This window comes from Thalassophryne amazonica, chromosome 17 (genome assembly GCF_902500255.1).
Source record: "Thalassophryne amazonica chromosome 17, fThaAma1.1, whole genome shotgun sequence".
Classification (NCBI taxonomy): domain Eukaryota; kingdom Metazoa; phylum Chordata; class Actinopteri; order Batrachoidiformes; family Batrachoididae; genus Thalassophryne; species Thalassophryne amazonica.
In genome coordinates this window covers 11995871-12018723 of record NC_047119.1, presented here as the reverse complement: position 1 = coordinate 12018723, position 22853 = coordinate 11995871, and the positions used below count along the sequence as shown (strand labels likewise).

At 40.1% G+C, this 22853-nt stretch overlaps 1 protein-coding gene across 9 annotated transcripts in view; it reads left to right on the top strand.

Annotated features, from left to right (window-relative positions):
• Window positions 1-22853, top strand: part of dab2ipb (DAB2 interacting protein b) — a 516250-nt gene that overhangs the window by 457035 nt on the left and 36362 nt on the right. For all 9 annotated transcript variants that reach the window (XM_034193050.1, XM_034193052.1, XM_034193047.1 and 6 more), the window contains one exon: window positions 8262-8449. In XM_034193050.1, coding sequence (XP_034048941.1) covers window positions 8262-8449 — 188 coding nt within the window. The remainder of the gene's footprint in view (window positions 1-8261; window positions 8450-22853) is intronic.

The window sequence follows — 22853 nt, the reverse complement described above, 5'->3', positions numbered from 1 at the left end:
ATAACTCCATTAATGTCAATTCTGTCATTTGTACAAAGTTAAAATATAACATATATCTTTTAATGTTGAATAATGCACTAATTCTGAGGTTTTGTAACAAACACAGACAGATCGCAAAGGTTTCTGGGTAAAAGTGCCTCTGCTAAATACTGATTGGTTCAGTCATTTATTATGTAAACCAGCACGTTAATGTGCCGTGTGTCGTGTGTTGGTGTTTACAGATAAATGTGCTTTTGTAAAATATTCCATTTTGTATTTGTTAAAACAGACATTTTTACGGAGCCCTGGAAGTGTCATCGCAAAATGTTTTGCATGTGGAGAGAATGTGCGCTCATTTTATTAGTGCCGTGCGCACGTTTTATGTTGTTGTAAAACGTGCACTCAATATTGTCTTGACACATAAATGTTGGCTTTACACTGTGCGAGTTTTGGCCCTTTTTCAGATGATTTTTCATTTGTGCGAGAATTTTTTTGGACCAAGTTTCAGGTTAATCGCACGTCCTGCATTATTTAGTGTACATGGAGTAACAAGCTGCGTTTAACATCTCACGACCACCTCCTGATCACCGATCGTGTGGTCGAATGAAAATCAAACCTGTTGGATATTATTCTGGTCGGCCATCGTGAGGGTTTCCTGCTGCTGAAGAGCAACAAGCATCCAACCGCTCGCACTGTGCATGTGCAAACACCGCAGACCTGTCTTGTGATTTTTTGTTGTTGTTTTTTTTTTAAACTTTGATGTCTCCCATCGAGAGTTTTTGTAAATTAAGTTTGAAAAACTTAACTTCTGATTAAAAAATATCATACAGTGTCTGTTCATCTTCAGGACGAATACTGCCATGAACACTACTGGCCAGTAGATAGCAGTAGAGACCGTGAAAACTTGCCAAAACAAAATTCCAGATAATCCATGTCTGCTACATTTAAGATGCGTGGAATTTAACAAACACAAATACAATAATGTCAGTAACCCCAGAGAATATATTCACGAGAGTTTTAGGCACTAGAGCTTAATGTTGTTGTCCGTGGAGCCTGAACAGAGTGTCTGAAATGCATTTGTCCTGTCGTGAACGTACTGAGATTACCCTAGCCTACCCATAATGCACTGCTGGGCACAGCATGTGCTCACTAAAACCTTACAAAATAGCACATTACTTTAAAACTAGAACATATATCTGATATTTTCACTTTAGAAAACTTCAGATACGACAGTAATTTTAAATAACTTGTCCAAAATTAGTTTGGTTAAAATTTGAACCATAAGTTAAAACTGTATGCCTCTGGATGACTTGGGTGATATTGCCATTGTATCAGTATGGTGTTAAAGGAAATGACTTTTTGTGTGTGTGTGTGATCAGTTCTCCTTTGCCTGCAGAGGATAGAGCAGTTTTTCATAGAAACAGCTCTCTTCTGTTTGCAGAGGGTGGAACTATACATCTTTTAGGAAACTTTTAACAGGTAGGTGCTCAACTGATTTTAAATTTTAAAATTGTTTGCTGTTGTTCAGCTTTGTTTACTACATTATCAATCTAAAGGTTATCGGACAAAAATTTATCGGAAGATAATTAGTCCGATAATGGTTTTTAAAGTTATCTAAAAAGATAATCCGATAATGAAAACATTATCTTCGATAATTATCTGTTATCGGATTATCGGAACTGTGCCCACCACTGCCCCAAACACACAGCCAGGACAACTAAGGAGGGGCTCCGTAAGAAGCATTTCAAGGTCCTGGATTGGCCTGGCCAGTCTCCAGACCTGAACTCAATCGAAAATCTTTGGAGGGAGCTGAAACTCCAAACCTGAAAGATCTAGAGAAGATCTGTATAGAGGAGTGGAACAAAATCCCTGCTGCAGCGTGTGCAAACCTGGTGAAAAACTACAGGAAACGTTTGACCTCTGCAATTGCAAACAAAGGCTACTGTACCAAATATTAACATTGATTTTCACAGGTGTTCAAATACTTATTTGCAGCAGTAACATACAAATAAATTATTTAAAAATATCATACATTGTGATCTCCAGAATTTTTTGTTTTTAAATCAAATCAGTTTCATTTATATAGCGCCAAATCACAACAAACAGTTGCCCCAAGGCGCTTCATATTCAATCCAATCCAATCCACTTTATTTATATAGCACATTTAAACAACAGTTTCCAAAGTGCTGCACATAAAAATGATTATACAACTATACAAAACAATAAACCCACTCAGATACTAATAAATAAATAAACACAAAAACAATAAAACAATAAATAAATAAAACACTAGGCCAAAGACAACAGAGGACCATACAACTCATGCAGAGCTAAAAGCCAGAGAATAAAAGTGGGTCTTCAGACGACACTTAAAACACTCCATTGTGGGGGCTGTTCGAACGTGGAGAGGCAGAGCATTCCAGAGTCTGGGCCCAGCCACAGAGAAGGCCCTGTCCCCCCTGGTCTTAAGTCTCGTCCTAGGCACCACAAGCTGGAGCTGGCCCTCAGACCTCAGAGCACGCGCTGGGGAGTAAATTTGGAGGAGGTCTACAATATATTGTGGGGCCATTCCATTTAAAACTTTAAAAACAAATAATAAAATTTTAAAATCAATTCTAAAATTAACAGGGAGCCAGTGCAAAGACGCAAGAATAGGTGTAATATGTTCATGTTTTTTGCTCCCAGTTAAGAGGCGTGCAGCAGCGTTCTGGACTAACTGCAATCTGTGTAGTGTATTTTGATTAATTCCATAAAAAAAGTGAATTGCAGTAGTCCAGGCGTGAAGAAATAAAAGCATGCATGATGCGCTCCAAGTCAGAAAAGGATAAAATTGATTTAATTTTGGTTAAAAGACGAAGCTGATAAAAGCTGGATTTAACGACCGCCTTGACCTGCCTGTCCAGTTTAAGATCAGAGTCCATAATGACGCCAAGGTTGGTGGCTGTGGGCTTCATGTGTTGACTGAGAGGACCCAGGTCTAATCGAACTGTGGAACCAACACTGGGCCCAAACACCATCACCTCGGTTTTGTTCTCATTTAAGCTAAGAAATTTTTGAGCCAACCAAGCCCTCACGTCTTCCAGGCACACAAGCAAGGGTGTCAGGGGGCTGCTAGAGTTCTTCTTAATAGGCAAATAAATTTGAGTATCATCTGCATAAAGATGATAAGATATGCCATGTTTTCTAAACACCTGACCTAACGGGAGAAGGTATAGGGTGAAGAGAATAGGCCCAACAATAGAACCCTGGGGGACTCCACAGTTCAGAGGAACAGAAGACGAGGTGGACTCCCCCAGCCTGACAGTAAATGAACGGCCTGTAAGGTAAGAATGGAACCATTCCAAGGCTGTCCCCCTGACACCCACACAGTTCTCAAGAAGAAATAAAAGAGTTGCATGGCCAACTGTGTCGAAGGCAGCAGTCAAGTCTAAAAGCACCAGAATGGCGGAATCACCAGAATCAGTGATTAAAAACAGGTCATTAAAAACCTTTAAAAGTGCAGACTCCGTGCCGTGAAATAATTTATAACCTGACTGAAAACTGTCTAAAATGTTATTCATTTCTAAAAACTCTTGTAGTTGTACAAGAACAGCTTTTTCCAAAATCTTTGAAATAAAAGGAAGCTTAGATATGGGCCTATAATTAGAGATAACAGAGTTATCAAGACTCGCTTTCTTTAAAAGAGGCTCAACTACAGCCTGCTTACAAAACGCAGGAACTTTTCCTGACATAAGGCTGCTGTTGACCAAAACAACAACATCAGGGCCGATAGTTCCCCAGACCTCTTTAAAGAGTCGTGGGGGGATACAGTCTGAGGGACAAAATGAAGGTTTGAGATTTTTAACAATATTTGATAAATCTGAAAATAACAGGTTCAAACCAGTCTAACACAGCAGAACAGGCGTGAGCCATGATTGAACTGGCCGAAGTGACAGTCATCCCAGCCCTAATACTGGCGACCTTATCACAAAAGAAATTTAAAAAGCGATTACAAACAACTTGAGTTGCTTCCAAAGTGGTGGATTGGCCAGGGTTTAACAAAGATCCAATAGTTTTAAAAAGCACACGAGGTTTGTCCCAGTTATCAGAAATTAGATTGGAAAAGTATTTTGCCTTTTCAGACCTGACCATATTTTGGAATTTTCTCCAACTTTTTTTAAGAATTTGATAGGAGACGGTCAGTCCATCTTTCTTCCATTTGCGCTCCGCCCTCCTACACTCACTTCTGGCCTGTCACACAGTTTCATTCAACCAGGGCTCCTGCCTGGGTTTAGGGCGCATAGCTTTGAGTGGAGCAATAGTGTTCATAATGGTATTGCATGCCAAAAGAAAAGTAGATGCAATTTGTTCTGTATTTTGGCATGTGACAGCTACATTGTTTTTTGAGGCCACAAAAAGGGAGGAGAAATGATATCCCGCTCCTGGCCTCAGCTGCCGCCGATAGCATGCAGAAACACTGGGTTTATTACTGCTGTCCAAAATAAAATTAAATAACACCGGACGGTGATCAGAGAACACTGCATCCAAAAGCTGAACATTACTGACATCAAAACCATTAGATAAAAGCAAGTCCAACCTATGACCAAATATGTGCGTTGCTTCAGTAACATGTTGCATCAATCAATTCTAAAGGTATCAATCAATTCAAGGTATCAATCAATTCTAAAAACTCAGTAGCCAAAGGCTTGGACGGACAGCAAACATGAACATTAAAATCACCCAGAAGTAAGATTCGATCATACTGTGGAATAACAGCTGCAAGCAAGTCAGAGAAATCCTTTAAAAAATCTTTGTTGTGCTTGGGTGGGCGATAGATAAGTGTGCACAACACAGGGTTGCGGTGTCCCAGTTCAAAGCAGCATAATTCAAATGATGAAAAACATCCAGGCACAATACTTTTATATGCCAAACTGTCTCTGAAAATAGCAGCATTGCCACCACCCCGACCACTGCTTCTTGGAACATTAATGAATGAGCAGTTCGAAGGAACCAGGTCAACAAAAGCTGAGGACTTACCCGCAGAGATCCAAGTCTCAGTCACAAACAATACGAGGTCTGTCCATAAAGTATAGGTCCTTTTAATTTTTTTCAAAAACTATATGGATTTCATTCATATGTTTTTACGTCAGACATGCTTGAACCCTCGTGCGCATGCGTGAGTTTTTCCACGCCTGTCGGTGACGTCATTCGCCTGTGAGCACTCCTTGTGGGAGGAGTCGTCCAGCCCCTCGTCGGAATTCCTTTGTCTGAGAAGTTGCTGAGAGACTGGCGCTTTGTTTGATCAAAATTTTTTCTAAACCTGTGAGACACATCGAAGTGGACATGGTTCGAAAAATTAAGCTGGTTTTCAGTGAAAATTTTAACAGCTGATGAGAGATTTTGAGGTGATACTGTCACTTTAAGGACTTCCCACGGTGCGAGACGTCGCGCAGCGCTCTCAGGCACCGTCATCAGCCTGTTTCAAGCTGAAAACCTCCACATTTCAGGCTCTATTGATCCAGGACGTCGTGGGAGAACAGAGAAGTTTCAGAAGAAGTCGGTTTCAGCATTTTATCCGGATATTCCACTGTTAAAGGAGATTTTTTTAATGAAAGACGTGCGGACAGGAAAAACACCTCTGTTGGAAGCCTTAAGGACAAGTTGGAACATGTCCAGCTGTTAAACAATTTCTCATATACCCACTCCACTGAAAGCCATCAAAAGCTGCCTGGATTTTACAAATGGTTATCAACACGGAGGTGTTTTTCCTGTGCCGCCGCACCGCGCCGGCTGCGTCCCGACGCGCGGACCCGTCTGCGAAGCGCTCTATTGGGGTGATATGGTACTATGAGGTCCCTAAGATAAGATGGGACCTGATTATTCAAAACCTAAGAAGAAGAATTTTAAATTTTATTCTAGAATTAACAGGAAGCCAATGAAGAGAGGCCAATATGGGTGAGATATGCTCTCTCCTTCTAGTCTCTGTCAGTACTCTACCTGCAGCATTTTGAATTAACTGAAGGCTTTTCAGGGAACTTTTAGGACGACCTGATAATAATGAATTACAACAGTCCAGCCTAGAGGAAATAAATGCATGAATTAGTTTTTCAGCATCACTCGGAGACAAGACCTTTCTAATTTTAGAGATATTGCGTAAATGCAAAAAAGCAGTCCTACATATTTGTTTAATATGCGCTTTGAATGACATATCCTGATCAAAAATGACTCCAAGATTTCTCACAGTATTACTAGAGGTCAGGGTAATGCCATCCAGAGTAAGGATCTGGTTAGACACCATGTTTCTAAGATTTGTGGGGCCAAGTACAATAACTTCAGTTTTATCTGAGTTTAAAAGCAGGAAATTAGAGGTCATCCATGTCTTTATGTCTGTAAGACAATCCTGCAGTTTAGCTAATTGATGTGTGTCCTCTGGCTTCATGGATAGATAAAGCTGGGTATCATCTGCGTAACAATGAAAATTTAAGCAATGCCGTCTAATAATATTGCCTAAGGGAAGCATGTATAAAGTGAATAAAATTGGTCCTAGCACAGAACCTTGTGGAACTCCATAATTAACCTTAGTCTGTGAAGAAGATTCTCCATTTACATGAACAAATTGTAATCTATTAGATAAAGATGATTCAAACCACCGCAGTGCAGTGCCTTTAATACCTATGGCATGCTCTAATCTCTGTAATACAATTTTATGGTCAACAGTATCAAAAGCAGCACTGAGGTGTAACAGAACAAGCACAGAGATGAGTCCACTGTCTGAGGCCATAAGAAGATCATTTGTAACCTTCACTAATGCTGTTTCTGTACTATGATGAATTCTAAAACCTGACTGAAACTCTTCAAATAGACCATTCCTCTGCAGATGATCAGTTAGCTGTTTTACAACTACCCTTTCAAGAATTTTTGAAAGAAAAGGAAGGTTGGAGATTGGCCTATAATTAGCTAAGATAGCTGGGTCAAGTGATGGCTTTTTAAGTAATGGTTTAATTACTGCCACCTTAAAAGCCTGTGGTACATAGCCAACTAATAAAGATAGATTGATCATATTTAAGATCGAAGCATTAATTAATGGTAGGACTTCCTTGAGCAGCCTGGTAGGAATGGGGTCTAATAGACATGTTGATGGTTTGGAGGAAGTAACTAATGAAAATAACTCAGACAGAACAATCTGAGAGAAAGAGTCTAACCAAATACCGGCATCACTGAAAGCAGCCAAAGATAACGATACGTCTTTGGGATGGTTATGAGTAATTTTTTCTCTAATAGTTAAAATTTTATTAGCAAAGAAAGTCATGAAGTCATTACTAGTTAAAGTTAAAGGAATACTCGGCTCAATAGAGCTCTGACTCTTTGTCAGCCTGGCTACAGTGCTGAAAAGAAACCTGGGGTTGTTCTTATTTTCTATAGAGCAACAGACTCTTTTTCCAGGCTAAGTGAAGATCTTCTAAATTAGTGAGACGCCATTTCCTCTCCAACTTACGGGTTATCTGCTTTAAGCTGCGAGTTTGTGAGTTATACCACGGAGTCAGGCACTTCTGATTTAAGGCTCTCTTTTTCAGAGGAGCTACAGCATCCAAAGTTGTCCTCAATGAGGATATAAAACTATTGACGAGATAATCTATCTCACTCACAGAGTTTAGGTTAGTTTTTAGATTGTCTCTCACAGTGGACATGCACCTAAGATGAAAATTTCAGACCCCTCCATGATTTCTAAGTGGGAGAACTTGCAAAATCACAGGGTGTTCAAATACTTATTTTCCTCACTGTGTGTGTGTATATATATATATATATATATATATATATATATATATATATATATAGTGTGTGTGTGTATACCTGATTAATTAATAATTTATATTAGCATTAGATAAGTAGTACATGATGGAAGCACACGGTGAACCCTCTGATGCACATTAGTTGAGCTACAAAGACATATCACTTCGCTGTGGAAACAGATCGGAAGCTAGTAATAATGAGACAAAGGTCATATTCAGCTCTTATTGTCAGCTGCAAAGCATCAAACTCTCTAAAACCTAATTTTTCAATAATTCAGAAATCTGCAAGACTGGAATAAACACACTCTGGTCTGTCCAGATTGACTGGCCTCTTTCATTATTCAGCACGTTGTCTGAATTAGAGAGGACTGATTGCATGGCACTGGGAAAAATGTGAGCTACAAAATATGAAAATGAGGAAAATAAGCACACAAAATGGAATTTGATCAATGCTAAATTGAAGTAGCCCAGTGTGATATTTAATCCAGCTTGAACTCATTTTTTACTTCACAGGGTGCAGCCACTAAGCTGGGTCCTCTGCCCAGGATCCTGCGAGAGGTGAATACGGCTCTGTCTAACCCGTCCAGTGTGCAGATGGCACCCGCACCACCAACAGAGATTATGGGCTCCCCTCCTGCTGAAACCAGCTGCAGCATCTCCACTGGTCTGCAGAAGATGGTCATAGACAATGACCTTTCAGGGTAAGAAATAATTTATCCCCAGATGGTGCACACATACTGAGCATATTCATGTATGCTGATGACACTGTGGTGTATGCAATTGCTGTGAGCAAAAAAATAAACATTTGGAAAATGATTCATTTCAAACAACCGGGAAAGATCCATGTAAGTGGTACCATCACCGGACTGTGACTTGTTTTTAGAAAAATGTCATGCATGCTAAAAGTAAAAATGTTTATGAGGTTAAATGAAAATTTTGTCAAGTAATCCCTTCTGATTGAATTTCTTCCTGTGGAGTGAGACAAAAAGCTTTTTACACAAGAAAACAAATCAAATCTTGGTCTGTCATGTAAGAAAATACTCTTCTGTTCCACTCCACCATTAAAGTGGACAACTGGTGCTGTAAAAAACAAAAATTAGATGACACACAGTGTCTCAAATTCAGGGCTTTGAACCAGAATTGTTTCTCAGCTGGTTTGTTCCGAACAGAAACTGTATTTTAACATTTCCAGTTTTGTGTTCCACCCCAAAATTATCGTTCCCAAACCGGTGAGAACAAAAAAATATATATATAATTCTCAAACTGGATAACAATGTTCCATGTCAGCTGTGGGACACTGAAAACACTGTATATGCCAGACCTGTATGTGGGGCTGTAACACTTCCATGAAAAATGGAGAAGACAATAGAGCATTCTGTTGCAGGTAGTTAGAACTTTTAAAAATGGGACACTGAGTAAAATGAAGCCTTTTTAAGAGAAAGAGGGTCCACGCTGATCACTTGAAATCGACTTATCTATATTATAATAGCCAAGTGGCCTCTGTGTGCATGTAGGCGTGTGTGTATGACTTTGATAATGGAGAAACTGGGGAGAGCTGACATTTGCCATTTGGTATGCTTATGTATTTTGCGACAAGGATGAATACTGTGAAAATGGAAAGTTGTTAGGACAAATATTTTGTAAGAAATTAGCAATATTAGCTAAGAACAGTGAACAATGGATCTTGTGCTGCAATGCACCGTGGGAGTTCATGTTGTTATTGTGGTTCATGTTAGTTTAACAGTGTTGTTAGTGTTAGTGATTTTTAGTTCAATTGGTTTAGTCAGTTTAGTTAAGTGGCATGTTGCTGTTACCATAAATGGGAAGTGTAGTGCGTTCGATTTCTTCCACCACTCTGTTTTGGGGTGTGTAAAAATAAAAGCACCTGGTTGTGGCAGAATGCAGAAGCTCTGTGATCGTGCGTGCTTGTATAACTTTGATCTTACACACCTCTCTGCAGCTTCTCTCCCCCTGCCATCCCCTCATTACCCCATCCCCGTAGAGACGGTGCCTGCTCCCAGACCACCAATAACCAGCAAAAATCTATTTAAGCATAAAAATTCAAAAAGAAAAAATAATATAGCACCTTCAACTGCACCACAGACTAAAACAGTTAAATGTGGTCTATTAAACATTAGGTCTCTCTCTTCTAAGTCCCTGTTAGTAAATGATATAATAATTGATCAACATATTGATTTATTCTGCCTTACAGAAACCTGGTTACAGCAGAATGAATATGTTAGTTTAAATGAGTCAACACCCCCGAGTCACACTAACTGCCAGAACGCTCGTAGCACGGGCCGAGGCAGAGGATTAGCAGCAATCTTCCATTCCAGCTTATTAATTAATCAAAAATCCAGACAGCACTTTAACTCATTTGAAAGCTTGACTCTTAGTCTTGTCCATCCAAATTGGAAGTCCCAGAAACCAGTTTTATTTGTTATTATCTATCGTCCACCTGGTCGTTACTGTAAGTTTCTCTGTGAATTTTCAGACCTTTTGTCTGACTTAGTGCTTAGCTCAGATAAGATAATTACAGTGGGCGATTTTAACATCCACACAGATGCTGAGAATGACAGCCTCAACACTGCATTTAATCTATTATTAGACTCAATTGGCTTTGCTCAAAATGTAAATGAGTCCACCCACCACTTTAATCATATCTTAGATCTTGTTCTGACTTATGGTATGGAAATTGAAGACTTAACAGTATTCCCTGAAAACCCCCTTCTGTCTGATCATTTCTTAATAACATTTACATTTACTCTGATGGACTACCCAGCAGTGGGGAATAAGTTTCATTACACTAGAAGTCTTTCAGAAAGCACTGTAACTAGGTTTAAGGATATGATTCCTTCTTTATGTTCTCTAATGTCATATACCAACACAGTGCAGAGTAGCTACCTAAACTCTGTAAGTGAGATAGAGTATCTCATCAATAGTTTTACATCCTCATTGAAGACAACTTTGGATGCTGTAGCTCCTCTGAAAAAGAGAGCTTTAAATCAGAAGTGCCTGACTCTGTGGTATAACTCACAAACTCGCAACTTAAAGCAGATAACTCGTAAGTTGGAGAGGAAATGGCGTCTCACTAATTTAGAAGATCTTCACTTAGCCTGGAAAAAGAGTCTGTTGCTCTATAAAAAAGCCCTCCGTAAAGCTAGGACATCTTACTACTCATCACTAATTGAAGAAAATAAGAACAACTCCAGGTTTCTTTTCAGCACTGTAGCCAGGCTGACAAAGAGTCAGAGCTCTATTGAGCCGAGTATTCCTTTAACTTAAACTAGTAATGACTTCATGACTTTCTTTGCTAATAAAATTTTAACTATTAGAGAAAAAATTACTCATAACCATCCCAAAGACGTATCGTTATCTTTGGCTGCTTTCAGTGATGCCGGTATTTGGTTAGACTCTTTCTCGCCGATTGTTCTGTCTGAGATATTTTCATTAGTTACTTCATCCAAACCATCAACATGTCTATTAGACCCCATTCCTACCAGGCTGCTCAAGGAAGCCCTACCATTATTTAATGCTTCGATCTTAAATATGATCAATCTATCTTTGTTGTTGGCTATGTACCACAGGCTTTTAAGGTGGCAGTAATTAAACCATTACTTAAAAAGCCATCACTTGACCCAGCTATCTTAGCTAATTATAGGCCAATCTCCAACCTTCCTTTTCTCTCAAAAATTCTTGAAAGGGTAGTTGTAAAACAGCTAACTGATCATCTGCAGAGGAATGGTCTATTTGAAGAGTTTCAGTCAGGTTTTAGAATTCATCATAGTACAGAAACAGCATTAGTGAAGGTTACAAATGATCTTCTTATGGCCTCAGACAGTGGACTCATCTCTGTGCTTGTTCTGTTAGACCTCAGTGCTGCTTTTGATACTGTTGACCATAAAATTTTATTACAGAGATTAGAGCATGCCATAGGTATTAAAGGCACTGTGCTGCGGTGGTTTGAATCATATTTGTCTAATAGATTACAATTTGTTCATGTAAATGGGGAATCTTCTTCACAGACTAAGGATAATTATGGAGTTCCACAAGGTTCTGTGCTAGGACCAATTTTATTCACTTTATACATGCTTCCCTTAGGCAGTATTATTAGACGGTATTGCTTAAATTTTCATTGTTACGCAGATGATACCCAGCTTTATCTATCCATGAAGCCAGAGGACACACACCAATTAGCTAAACTGCAGGATTGTCTTACAGACATAAAGACATGGATGACCTCTAATTTCCTGCTTTTAAACTCAGATAAAACTGAGGTTATTAGAAACATGGTGTCTAACCAGATCCTTACTCTGGATGGCATTACCCTGACCTCTAGTAATACTGTGAGAAATCTTGGAGTCATTTTTGATCAGGATATGTCATTCAATGAGCATATTAAACAAATATGTAGGACTGCTTTTTTGCATTTATGCAATATCTCTAAAATTAGAAAGGTCTTGTCTCAGAGTGATGCTGAAAAACTAATTCATGCATTTATTTCCTCTAGGCTGGACTATTGTAATTCATTATTATCAGGTTGTCCTAAAAGTTCCCTGAAAAGCCTTCAGTTAATTCAAAATGCTGCAGCTAGAGTACTAACAGGGACTAGAAGGAGAGAGCATATCTCACCCATATTGGCCTCTCTTCATTGGCTTCCTGTTAATTCTAGAATAGAATTTAAAATTCTTCTTCTTACTTATAAGGTTTTGAATAATCCGGTCCCATCTTATCTTAGGGACCTCATAGTACCATATCACCCCAATAGAGCGCTTCGCTCTCAGACTGCAGGCTTACTTGTAGTTCCTAGGGTTTGTAAGAGTAGAATGAGAGGCAGAGCCTTCAGCTTTCAGGCTCCTCTCCTGTGGAACCAGCTCCCAATTCAGATCAGGGAGACAGACACCCTCTCTACTTTTAAGATTAGGCTTAAAACTTTCCTTTTTGCTAAAGCTTATAGTTAGGGCTGGATCAGGTGATCCTGAACCATCCCTTAGTTATGCTGCTATAGACTTAGACTGCTGGGGGGTTCCCATGATGCACTGAGTGTTTCTTTCTCTTTTTGCTCTGTATGCATCACTCTGCATTTAATCATTAGTGATTGATCTCTGCTCTCTTCCACAGCATGTCTTTTTCCTGGTTCTCTGGACCGTTGGGGTTTTTACGTAATTATTGTATGGCCTTGCCTTACAATATAAAGTGCCTTGGGGCAACTGTTTGTTGTGATTTGGCGCTATATAAATAAAATTGATTGATTGAAAATTGATTAATTGATCACGGACAAACTGAAAAAAGATGACATTTGCCGTTTGGTATGCTTATGCAGTTTGGGTCAGTGATGAATGCTGCCAAAACACAACATTGATAGGACTAATATCTTTGAAGAAACTACAGATATTAGCCAACAACACTGAACAAAGACATTGATAATTACATTGTGGACTCACGCCATTCCATTGGGGGGATCATCTATTTATTAAAAGTGTGTGTATGTGATTTTATCTAGTAAGTTCAATATAAGTGCATAATATAATTGTAAATATATTAAAAAATGCATGGATGACACAAGAAAGCAAACACATTTCCATTGTGGTCCACATTGTGGTCCATTTAAAAACCAATGACAAAATAGAAGTAATAATAAAACAAAATAATAATAATAATGATGATAATAATAATAATAATAATAGTTCAACACCATTTTGATGATCTCCTTCACAGTAGTTGTTTCTGCAGAAATTTGAGTTGCATGTATCACTAGTTATTTTGGAATAACTAAAAATGCCAGTGCTGTCAGCATCCCATCAAGTCTTAGATCATGACGTTAGGGCTCAATGTGGTGCAGAAAGCTCCGTTGTGGAGTAAGATCCACATAACATTTGTCAGTCATACTGAAAATCATGAAAGACTAACCTCAGCTGTCCTCATATTTCCTACTGTCTTATCCACAACTGATTGACATGACTAAACATTGAGAAGTCTTTAACTTCCTGGGGAATATTTGTTTCATTGTGCCACAATTTTTACAAATACATATCACATAAGCAGAAATTGATATTAATCTGACAGTAAATGTGTTCCATTCTTTTCCCTTCTTAAAATGAAAATCTTACCTAATTCTCATTTTTGAGAATGCCACAGAATTAAACATTTTCTTCTACTTGAGTGATTTGAACTTGATGTCTTTACTGGTACGAAACTTTGGAATTTACTCGTGCAATGCACCATTTGACACGTTTGATGAACTGTTTGTCCGTAGAGAGAAAAGAGTGTGCTGACTGTGACCTTTGGTGTATAACTGATGCCACTCATGTTGGCCATGACTCTTGCGATCACCCAGATTCTTGATTATCAGTGCGCCTCTCAACCTCGTCGCAATATTTCCCTCATAGTTCATGCATTATTCCTTCTATTTGTCTCCTCTCCCTGCTGGATTGAGCTGTCAGCACTGCAGCAAAATATGTGCAGAAAAGACGAGACTCATTAGCCATATCCAAACACACCAACACAGCCGCTGATGATGGAAAACAATCATCCTCGATCTCAAGGGATAGTTGAGAGAGTTTCACAAACCTGCACGAGCTGCTGTGTGCTCTCTCACCTGTTACACACACATGCTCACCATATATAGACCTTATCACGGTTCGGGTGCGGAAGCTGGCCAGTTGTAGCATTAACAGATAACACAGTCGGGTTTGTTAATCAGGATGTTTGTCATCATATATGCAGGCATTTTGGGTTCAGAGACAAATACTGAAAGATATTTCCAGGTATTTGAACAAAAGAAATATCATTACAAATACTGTAACTACATAAAGGCAGAATATGTTGAGTTTGCCAATAAGGCTAATAGGTAATTGCTGAGCCTTCCATCAAGGAAAGCTAACGACAAGGAGGATACATCCAAACAACGATCAGTATGATGTGATAGAAAGACAGCTTGCTACCGCGGATTTCCACTTGAAAAACTTGAAATAATATTGTATATGTCGTGGACTTGAATAGGCCTCCAGCTATCGATTATTTTAGTAATCGAGTATTCTATCGATTATTCTGGTGACTAATCGAGTAATTGGATAAAAAGTACTTTTGCATTTTTAAACAACATCAACAGTGGCACAATGTCGCTGTGCCAAAGTCTTGACATTTTGCTGAAATGGTGATGGGACGTGGCTTTCTGTTGGGGTTTTTTTTCCCCCAGCTTGTAAAATTTAACAATTTTGAGTTTTTTTATTATTATTATTATTAAAGGCTGGTGGACTGGATCCCTACGTGATTTTCTTTTTTTTTTTTATCCCTCTGTGCGATTAGCAGATGCATTTCAGCTGGAGGTTGAACATGCAAGCCTCGCAGTTACTTTTTTTGTTTTTTCTAAGTGACCGTGCTTGTGAAGCATTGTGTGTTGCCCAAAAAAAGCGAATATTAAAAAGCAAACAAAACAGATAGCAGTCAGCTTCGACTGTGGCTACCCGGCCGTCACTCACCACATCGAGCAGACCGTGTGTTTTTTTGTTTTTTTTTATAGACAAACACACTGCTTCAATTTAAATGCACAGTAAGTCTATTTCAGATGATCAGTGTGGACCCTCTTCATCTTAAAAGGTTTTATTTTACTCTGTATTGCATTGGAAATCGGTAGCTTTAAGGGCTAAATTATTAGCTGTTACACGGCCTGAGCACATGCTCTAGTCTTCTTCTGTTGTTTTTCTGGGGGCGTTACAGCACCACACACAGACCTGGCATATGTACTACAAACTTAAACGAAGCTTCAAGGCACAGAATTTGCCTCGACCATTTTTTGTAATCAAATTATTTGAGGAATCGTTTCAGCTCTAGACATGAACGAGCGAAGCTCTTCAGAATCTCAACATGTCATTTAGGTTCTTCAGACTTTTTTTCAGTAAATGCTTCTGGAGAGCATTAGCATGGCTAAAAAACTTTGTGCAGATTCAGTGACTGACCATGTGCTGTCAAGGTGCATGCTGCCTCTCACTTTAGTGTCCCCGGATTCAATTTTGAGTCAACATTTAGCATTTCCTGTTTTAGTGTTGACTGTGCACTGAATTCCCGCAAGATGTCCTCTTTCTCTTTTTAAAATTTTCTTTTCTTTTTTTAATTGAGACAAACAAAGTTACACAAAAACCTTACAGAGGATAAACATAGCACTGCGAAAACAACATAATGCAAAACAGGTTAATATCCTCTGTTGTAGCTCCAGAAATTGTTCAACATGTGACATTTCCTTTTTCACTGTGGGCTCAAAATTTGGCACTTCCTGTTTCAGTGTCAACTTGCCACTAAATTCCTGCAAGATTTCACAAGATTTCGTCTATTGTCAATCCAGGAAGTGTTCACTTTGTTCTATTTGGGACAAAGTAGACCATGAGTGAGCTTCACACCGCTGCACGATGTATCGCTCGTATTATTCAGATGTGACCACTGCAAACCTTTTGCCAACAGCCACCATGAGAAGATCAGACTATTCAGCGTTATGCTGCGTTCACACCGGGCACGATCAGATGCTACAAATTTGCGGGGGTCGCGTGGCGATGGACGCGCCTCCTTCGCCCGGTGTGTCGCTCACCTTTTGCTGCGAAAATTCGCCCCGGTGCATCACCAAATAGGAGGAGCTTCCATTCCACTCGCCGGCTCCAGTTGTTAAGTCAAGTTAACATGACGGCCCTTGATCACACGAAGCGAGTTGTTGTGGAAAGCTCCCAATACAGGGAGTATCATTATTTGCTGCAGGAGCTGCGTCTGGATGATGTCCGCTTTCAGTGGTCCTTCCACCTCTGCGGGACCCAGTTTGAGGACCTCCTGTCTCGTTCACGCACGCACATGTAAACAATTTTTTTTTTAAAAAAAGAAACTCCGCTGTTTGCTGCAGCTCGCTCTTCCCCCAAAAAAACTCTGTCATAATTGTGTTTAGAAACCAGTCACCATTTGTTTTATTATACATCTGTGTAGTTAATTAATAAAATATTCTCCACAGATGATTGGCTCGCACGCACGTAAAAAAAAGAAAAGGAAAAAACTCCGCTCCCCCTGCTGCAGGGCTGCTCGCTCCAAAAAGTCTGTCATAATTGTGTTTAGAAACCAGTCACCATTTGCTTTATTATACATCTGTGTAGTTAATAAGTAAAATAATCTCCATGGACGATTCGCTCGCACGCGCACGTAAAATGAGAAGAAAAAGAAACTCCGCTCCCACTGCTGTGGTGCTGCTGCTCCAAAAACTCTGTCATAATTGTGAAATAAAGGACAAAAGAGACACACAGGTTGCTACCAGATACAGGACATGTTCACATCTTCAGTCAAACTCCAGACATCTCCACGTCACTACATATTCAGTCTCTGATTGGTCATCGCGGCGCAACGAGACGAAAAAGTTCAGATTTTTCAACTTGGGGAGGAGGGCAACGCGACATGATGCAACGCAGTATCGCGCCACAAACGAGCCAATTGCTCAAAATCGCTTCACTCACATCGCTTCACTCCCGTCCATCACGTTGCGCTGCGTGACTTGGCGCCAAAACGTGTTGTTCCATAGGGATTACATGGCAACCTGTCCCTGCTGTCGCTCACGTCGCGCCTGGTGTGAACGCAGTATTACACATCAAGGCAGAGTACATCAGTAAGCGCCCCTATGAGCTGTGGATTATCATTTCAGATGGCAATGTGCATTGGACAGTCTGTCAGTCTGAAACTACCCATGTTGTACATCTGGGTGCCTTCATGTTGACGCATGAGCACAGCGCGCTACAACCCTAACTGTGATAAGGTCTATTAAACACACACTGATCTGAGACTTGCAGTAACAGAATGAGATTTGAACTGATCGAGGTTTGTTGGACTGAATTTTGTATCATCTGATTTGGCACTTGCACTGGGTTTCAGATCATCTGGACCATGGGAAACCTGGTAGAAAAACGAATTTGAGGACAATTCATCACTGCCATACCAGATTTTTGTGTAGACTTTTAGTGCGGCAAATTTCAATGTGCCTGCAATGATTTATTTCTGCCAGTAAGTGTTGCACTCTCTATTTTCTGGATGTAAATAAAGCTTCCCTTCTCAGCTTCTCCTCCACCTCCCTCTTCCACAACAAACAGAAGAAACAGCAGTTGGAGCTGTTTCTACTGCGTTTTCCAGAGTATAAGTCAAACCTGTCGAAAAACGCCTCTTGAAGAAAAAGAAAACACATATAAGTCACATTAGAGTATAATTCACACATTTTTTCTGTATTATCGGCTGCTTAATTTGGAGTTTTTGTGTATTGTAGTGTATTTTTTAATATTGGCATTTATTCTTTCATTTTTACAGTTTATTTTGTTTAGTGCTTTGATTCGTGGGAATGCCAAGTATAAACAATTATTGTAATTCTAATTATTATAATGAAAGCATGCTTTTTTCAGTACATAAGTCATTCCGAAGTATAACTTGCAGGAATTCCAATCTGGGGTGGATATAACTTCACTCTGGAAAATACAGTATGTGGATTGTAGTCTGACCATACGCTTGGTCAGAGGCATTTTAAACTTCTTGTTGTTGTTCTTTCAGCGCACCCTTATGGCCGGGGTCGCCACAGCGGATACAGCCAGATCTGCATTGGTATAGGGCAGCGCAGTCTTGTTTGGGGGCGGCGCTAAAGGGGTAAAATATGACGCATATGATGCAATTTCTCTACTTCCAGGGTACAAACCATGGCATTTTCAATGGGGTTTTGGCCAAATTACACAAAGTGAAAATGCAAAGAAAAAGTGACAATGCGATAGAAAGTGGACATTTGTTTATGATCCGGAGCACAAACGTGTGGAGGCGGTTTTGCAGGCGAGAGAACGGAGCTACACTGGTTAGTTGTGTAGGCTAACACTTACCGACACAACGTCTCCTACCTCCTTGCCTTTTCTTCTCCAAAAATACTTTGCGTGACTGATTCAGTGATTGCTCCCAAAAATCAAATCCCGAAAGTCAAATCCCGCGATATCATGAAGTGTTCAAACGAGTCTACGGTCTCCTATTTGGCACAGGTTTTGCACCAAATGCCCTTCCTAATGCAACTCCAGTTTTACCAAGAGAAACACACATAGCCCCTGGTGTTCTGAAGAGGTCTCCCATCCAAGTACTAACCAGGCCCCACACTGCTTAGCTTCTGAGATCTGACGGGATCAGGCTGTGATTTTGGACATATTTCTGGAACGTTGATCCTGTTTGCCTTCTTGAAAAAATTAGCAGTTGTGACTGTTGAGTACTGATGTCTCTTTATAAACATAGTGAGGGGCAACCATTTCACAGGGCGGGACTCGCGTGCAGGAAAAAAAATTGCATATGCAGAAATATCATGCACTGAATATGCATGCCTGGCTGGACTGGGAATTTAAACAGGGGAACAGAAAAGCTCAGAGCAGATAGGGAGTGCTGCTTCATTCTATGCAGATGACACCAATAATCCATTAAATCTTTACATAGGAAGTAGTGATTGGCTGCTATGTCAATGATTAAAATGCAATTTAGGGAACCTTTAAACTTGTGTTGCCAGTGAAAATTCTCTGCAAACTTTTCCTGGGAGAAAGTTTGTTTCAACATGATGCTAAGATGCTGACACTAGCATCCCTATCTCAGAGCAGATAGGGAGTGTTGCTTCATTCTATGCAGATGACACCAATAATCCATTAAATCTTTACATAGGAAGTAGTGATTGGCTGCTATGTCAATGATTAAAATGCAATTTAGGGAACCTTTAAACTTGTGTTGCCAGTGAAAATTCTCTGCAAACTTTTCCTGGGAGAAAGTTTGTTTCAACATGATGCTAAGATGCTGACACTAGCATCCCTATCTCAGAGCAGATAGGGAGTGTTGCTTCATTCTATGCAGACGACACCAGTAATCCATTAAATCTTCACATAGGAAGTAGCGATTGGCTGTATGTCAATGATTAAAATGCAATTTAGGGCACCTTTAAACTTGTGTTGCATGATGCTAGGATGCTGACACTAGCATTAGCAAACCAAGACTCCCCTCCACGACTGGAATAAATATGGTCCGCTTCCCAGTGCATTTGGTTGCCAGCACCCTTTTTCATGCCGAAAGTATTTTTTGAGATATGCTGCCACATTTCAAGTTCCCCCTGAGTGTTAACGTGTTTGTCAGTTTAAAGTCCTGACATGCTGCAGGTTTCGCCACTGCTTGTTTATAACACGAACCCTCATTTAATCTCTCAAACACTCAGACAGCACCTTATCTCTCCTCTCGCCTGCCCTTTCTCTCCCCAGCCGAATAACAGCAAGGCGACAATAAGATTAACATGAAGGCACGGGCAACAACAGGCGCAGAGAGGTGAACAACAACCAAACATAGTTAGACGCAGGATGTTGACAACAAACAGGCAGATAAGAGCAGCGTGGAGATCAAGTGAAGCATCAGGAGAAAACAGGAAGGCAGAAATACAGGCAGCCGGTGTCATTATGCTCATTCGGGCATTTGAATCTATACAGCTATTGAAGTGATATCCATATTTGACCTGATATCACAGCGTCACCTCTGCACAATAGCTGTTTGTTCATATGTTGACTCATTGTGTGTGTGTGTGTGTGTGTGTGTGTGTGTGTGTGTGTGTGTGTGTGTGTGTGTGTGTGTGTGTGTGTGTGTGTGTGTGTGTGTGTGTGTGTCCTCATCAGCAAAGCTGTGGGACCGAAAACGAATGAGCTCTCCCACTCTCAACTAATTGCTTCTCACCTACCAACCGGTGAGACGTAAATTGGGAGAAAGACCAAGAGACGATGCCAGGATTGTAAAGAAGACAAAACCGGACCAGAATGCAGTAGAGAAAAGAGTTAGCAGGAGGGAACGGTAATGGGACAGGGGGAGAAGGACGAGGGAAGAGGGCGGAGCTGAGCGTGATGTGAATGATAGATATTATTGCAAGATAAATCACGTCTGTCAGGGTAATTGTCTTCTGGCAATGAAGCCTCTGTCTGCTTGCAGAAGGGTAGGAAGTTAGGTGAAGGCAAGGGAGACAACGAAAATTAGCATCAAAGCCACACATTTTTTTCTAATTTCGAGACATGCATATACGATGAAAATCAATCAATCAATCAATTAATCAATTTTATTTATATAGCGCCAAATCACAACAAACAGTTGCCCCAAGGCGCTTTATATTGTAAGACAAGGCCATACAATAATTACGTAAAAACCCCAACGGTCAAAACGACCCCCTGTGAGCAAGCACTCGGCCACAGTGGGAAGGAAAAACTCCCTTTTAACAGGAAGAAACCTCCAGCAGAACCAGGCTCAGGGAGGGGCAGTCTTCTGCTGGGACTGGTTGGGGCTGAGGGAGAGAACCAGGAAAAAGACATGCTGTGCAGGGGAGCAGAGATCAATCACTAATGATTAAATGCAGAGTGGTGCATACAGAGCAAAAAGAGAAAGAAACACTCAGTGCATCATGGGAACCCCCCAGCAGTCTAAGTCTATAGCAGCATAACTAAGGGATGGTTCAGGGTCACCTGATCCAGCCCTAACTATAAGCTTTAGCAAAAAGGAAAGTTTTAAGCCTAATCTTAAAAGTAGAGAGGGTGTCTGTCTCCCTGATCTGAATTGTGAGCTGGTTCCACAGGAGAGGAGCCTGAAAGCTGAAGGCTCTGCCTCCCATTCTACTCTTACAAACCCTAGGAACTACAAGTAAGCCTGCAGTCTGAGAGCGAAGCGCTCTATTGGGGTGATATGGTACTATGAGGTCCCTAAGATAAGATGGGACCTGATTATTCAAAACCTTATAAGTAAAAAGAAGAATTTTAAATTCTATTCTAGAATTAACAGGAAGCCAATGAAGAGAGGCCAATATGGGTGAGATATGCTCTCTCCTTCTAGTCCCCGTTAGTACTCTAGCTGCAGCATTTTGAATTAACTGAAGGCTTTTCAGGGAACCTTTAGGACAACCTGATAATAATGAATTACAATAGTCCAGCCTAGAGGAAATAAATGCATGAATTAGTTTTTCAGCATCACTCTGAGACAAGACCTTTCTAATTTTAGAGATATTGCGTAAATGCAAAAAAGCAGTCCTACATATTTGTTTAATATGCGCTTTGAATGACATATCCTGATCAAAAATGACTCCAAGATTTCTCACAGTATTACTAGAGGTCAGGGTAATGCCATCCAGAGTAAGGATCTGGTTAGAAACCATGTTTCTAAGATTTGTGGGGCCAAGTACAATAACTTCAGTTTTATCTGAGTTTAAAAGCAGGAAATTAGAGGTCATCCATGTCTTTATGTCTGTAAGACAATCCTGCAGTTTAGCTAATTGGTGTGTGTCCTCTGGCTTCATGGATAGATAAAGCTGGGTATCATCTGCGTAACAATGAAAATTTAAGCAATGCCGTCTAATAATACTGCCTAAGGGAAGCATGTATAAAGTGAATAAAATTGGTCCTAGCACAGAACCTTGTGGAACTCCATAATTAACCTTAGTCTGTGAAGATTCCCCATTTACATGAACAAATTGTAATCTATTAGATAAATATGATTCAAACCACCGCAGCGCAGTGCCTTTAATACCTATGGCATGCTCTAATCTCTGTAATAACATTTTATGGTCAACAGTATCAAAAGCAGCACTGAGGTCTAACAGAACAAGCACAGAGATGAGTCCACTGTCTGAGGCCATAAGAAGATCATTTGTAACCTTCACTAATGCTGTTTCTGTACTATGATGAATTCTAAAACCTGACTGAAACTCTTCAAATAGACCATTCCTCTGCAGATCAGTTAGCTGTTTTACAACTACCCTTTCAAGAATTTTTGAGAGAAAAGGAAGGTTGGAGATTGGCCTATAATTAGCTAAGATAGCTGGGTCAAGTGATGGCTTTTTAAGTAATGGTTTAATTACTGCCACCTTAAAAGCCTGTGGTACATAGCCAACTAATAAAGATAGATTGATCATATTTAAGATCGAAGCATTAAATAATGGTAGGGCTTCCTTGAGCAGCCTGGTAGGAATGGGGTCTAATAGACATGTTGATGGTTTGGATGAAGTAACTAATGAAAATAACTCAGAACAATCTGAGAGAAAGAGTCTAACCAAATACCGGCATCACTGAAAGC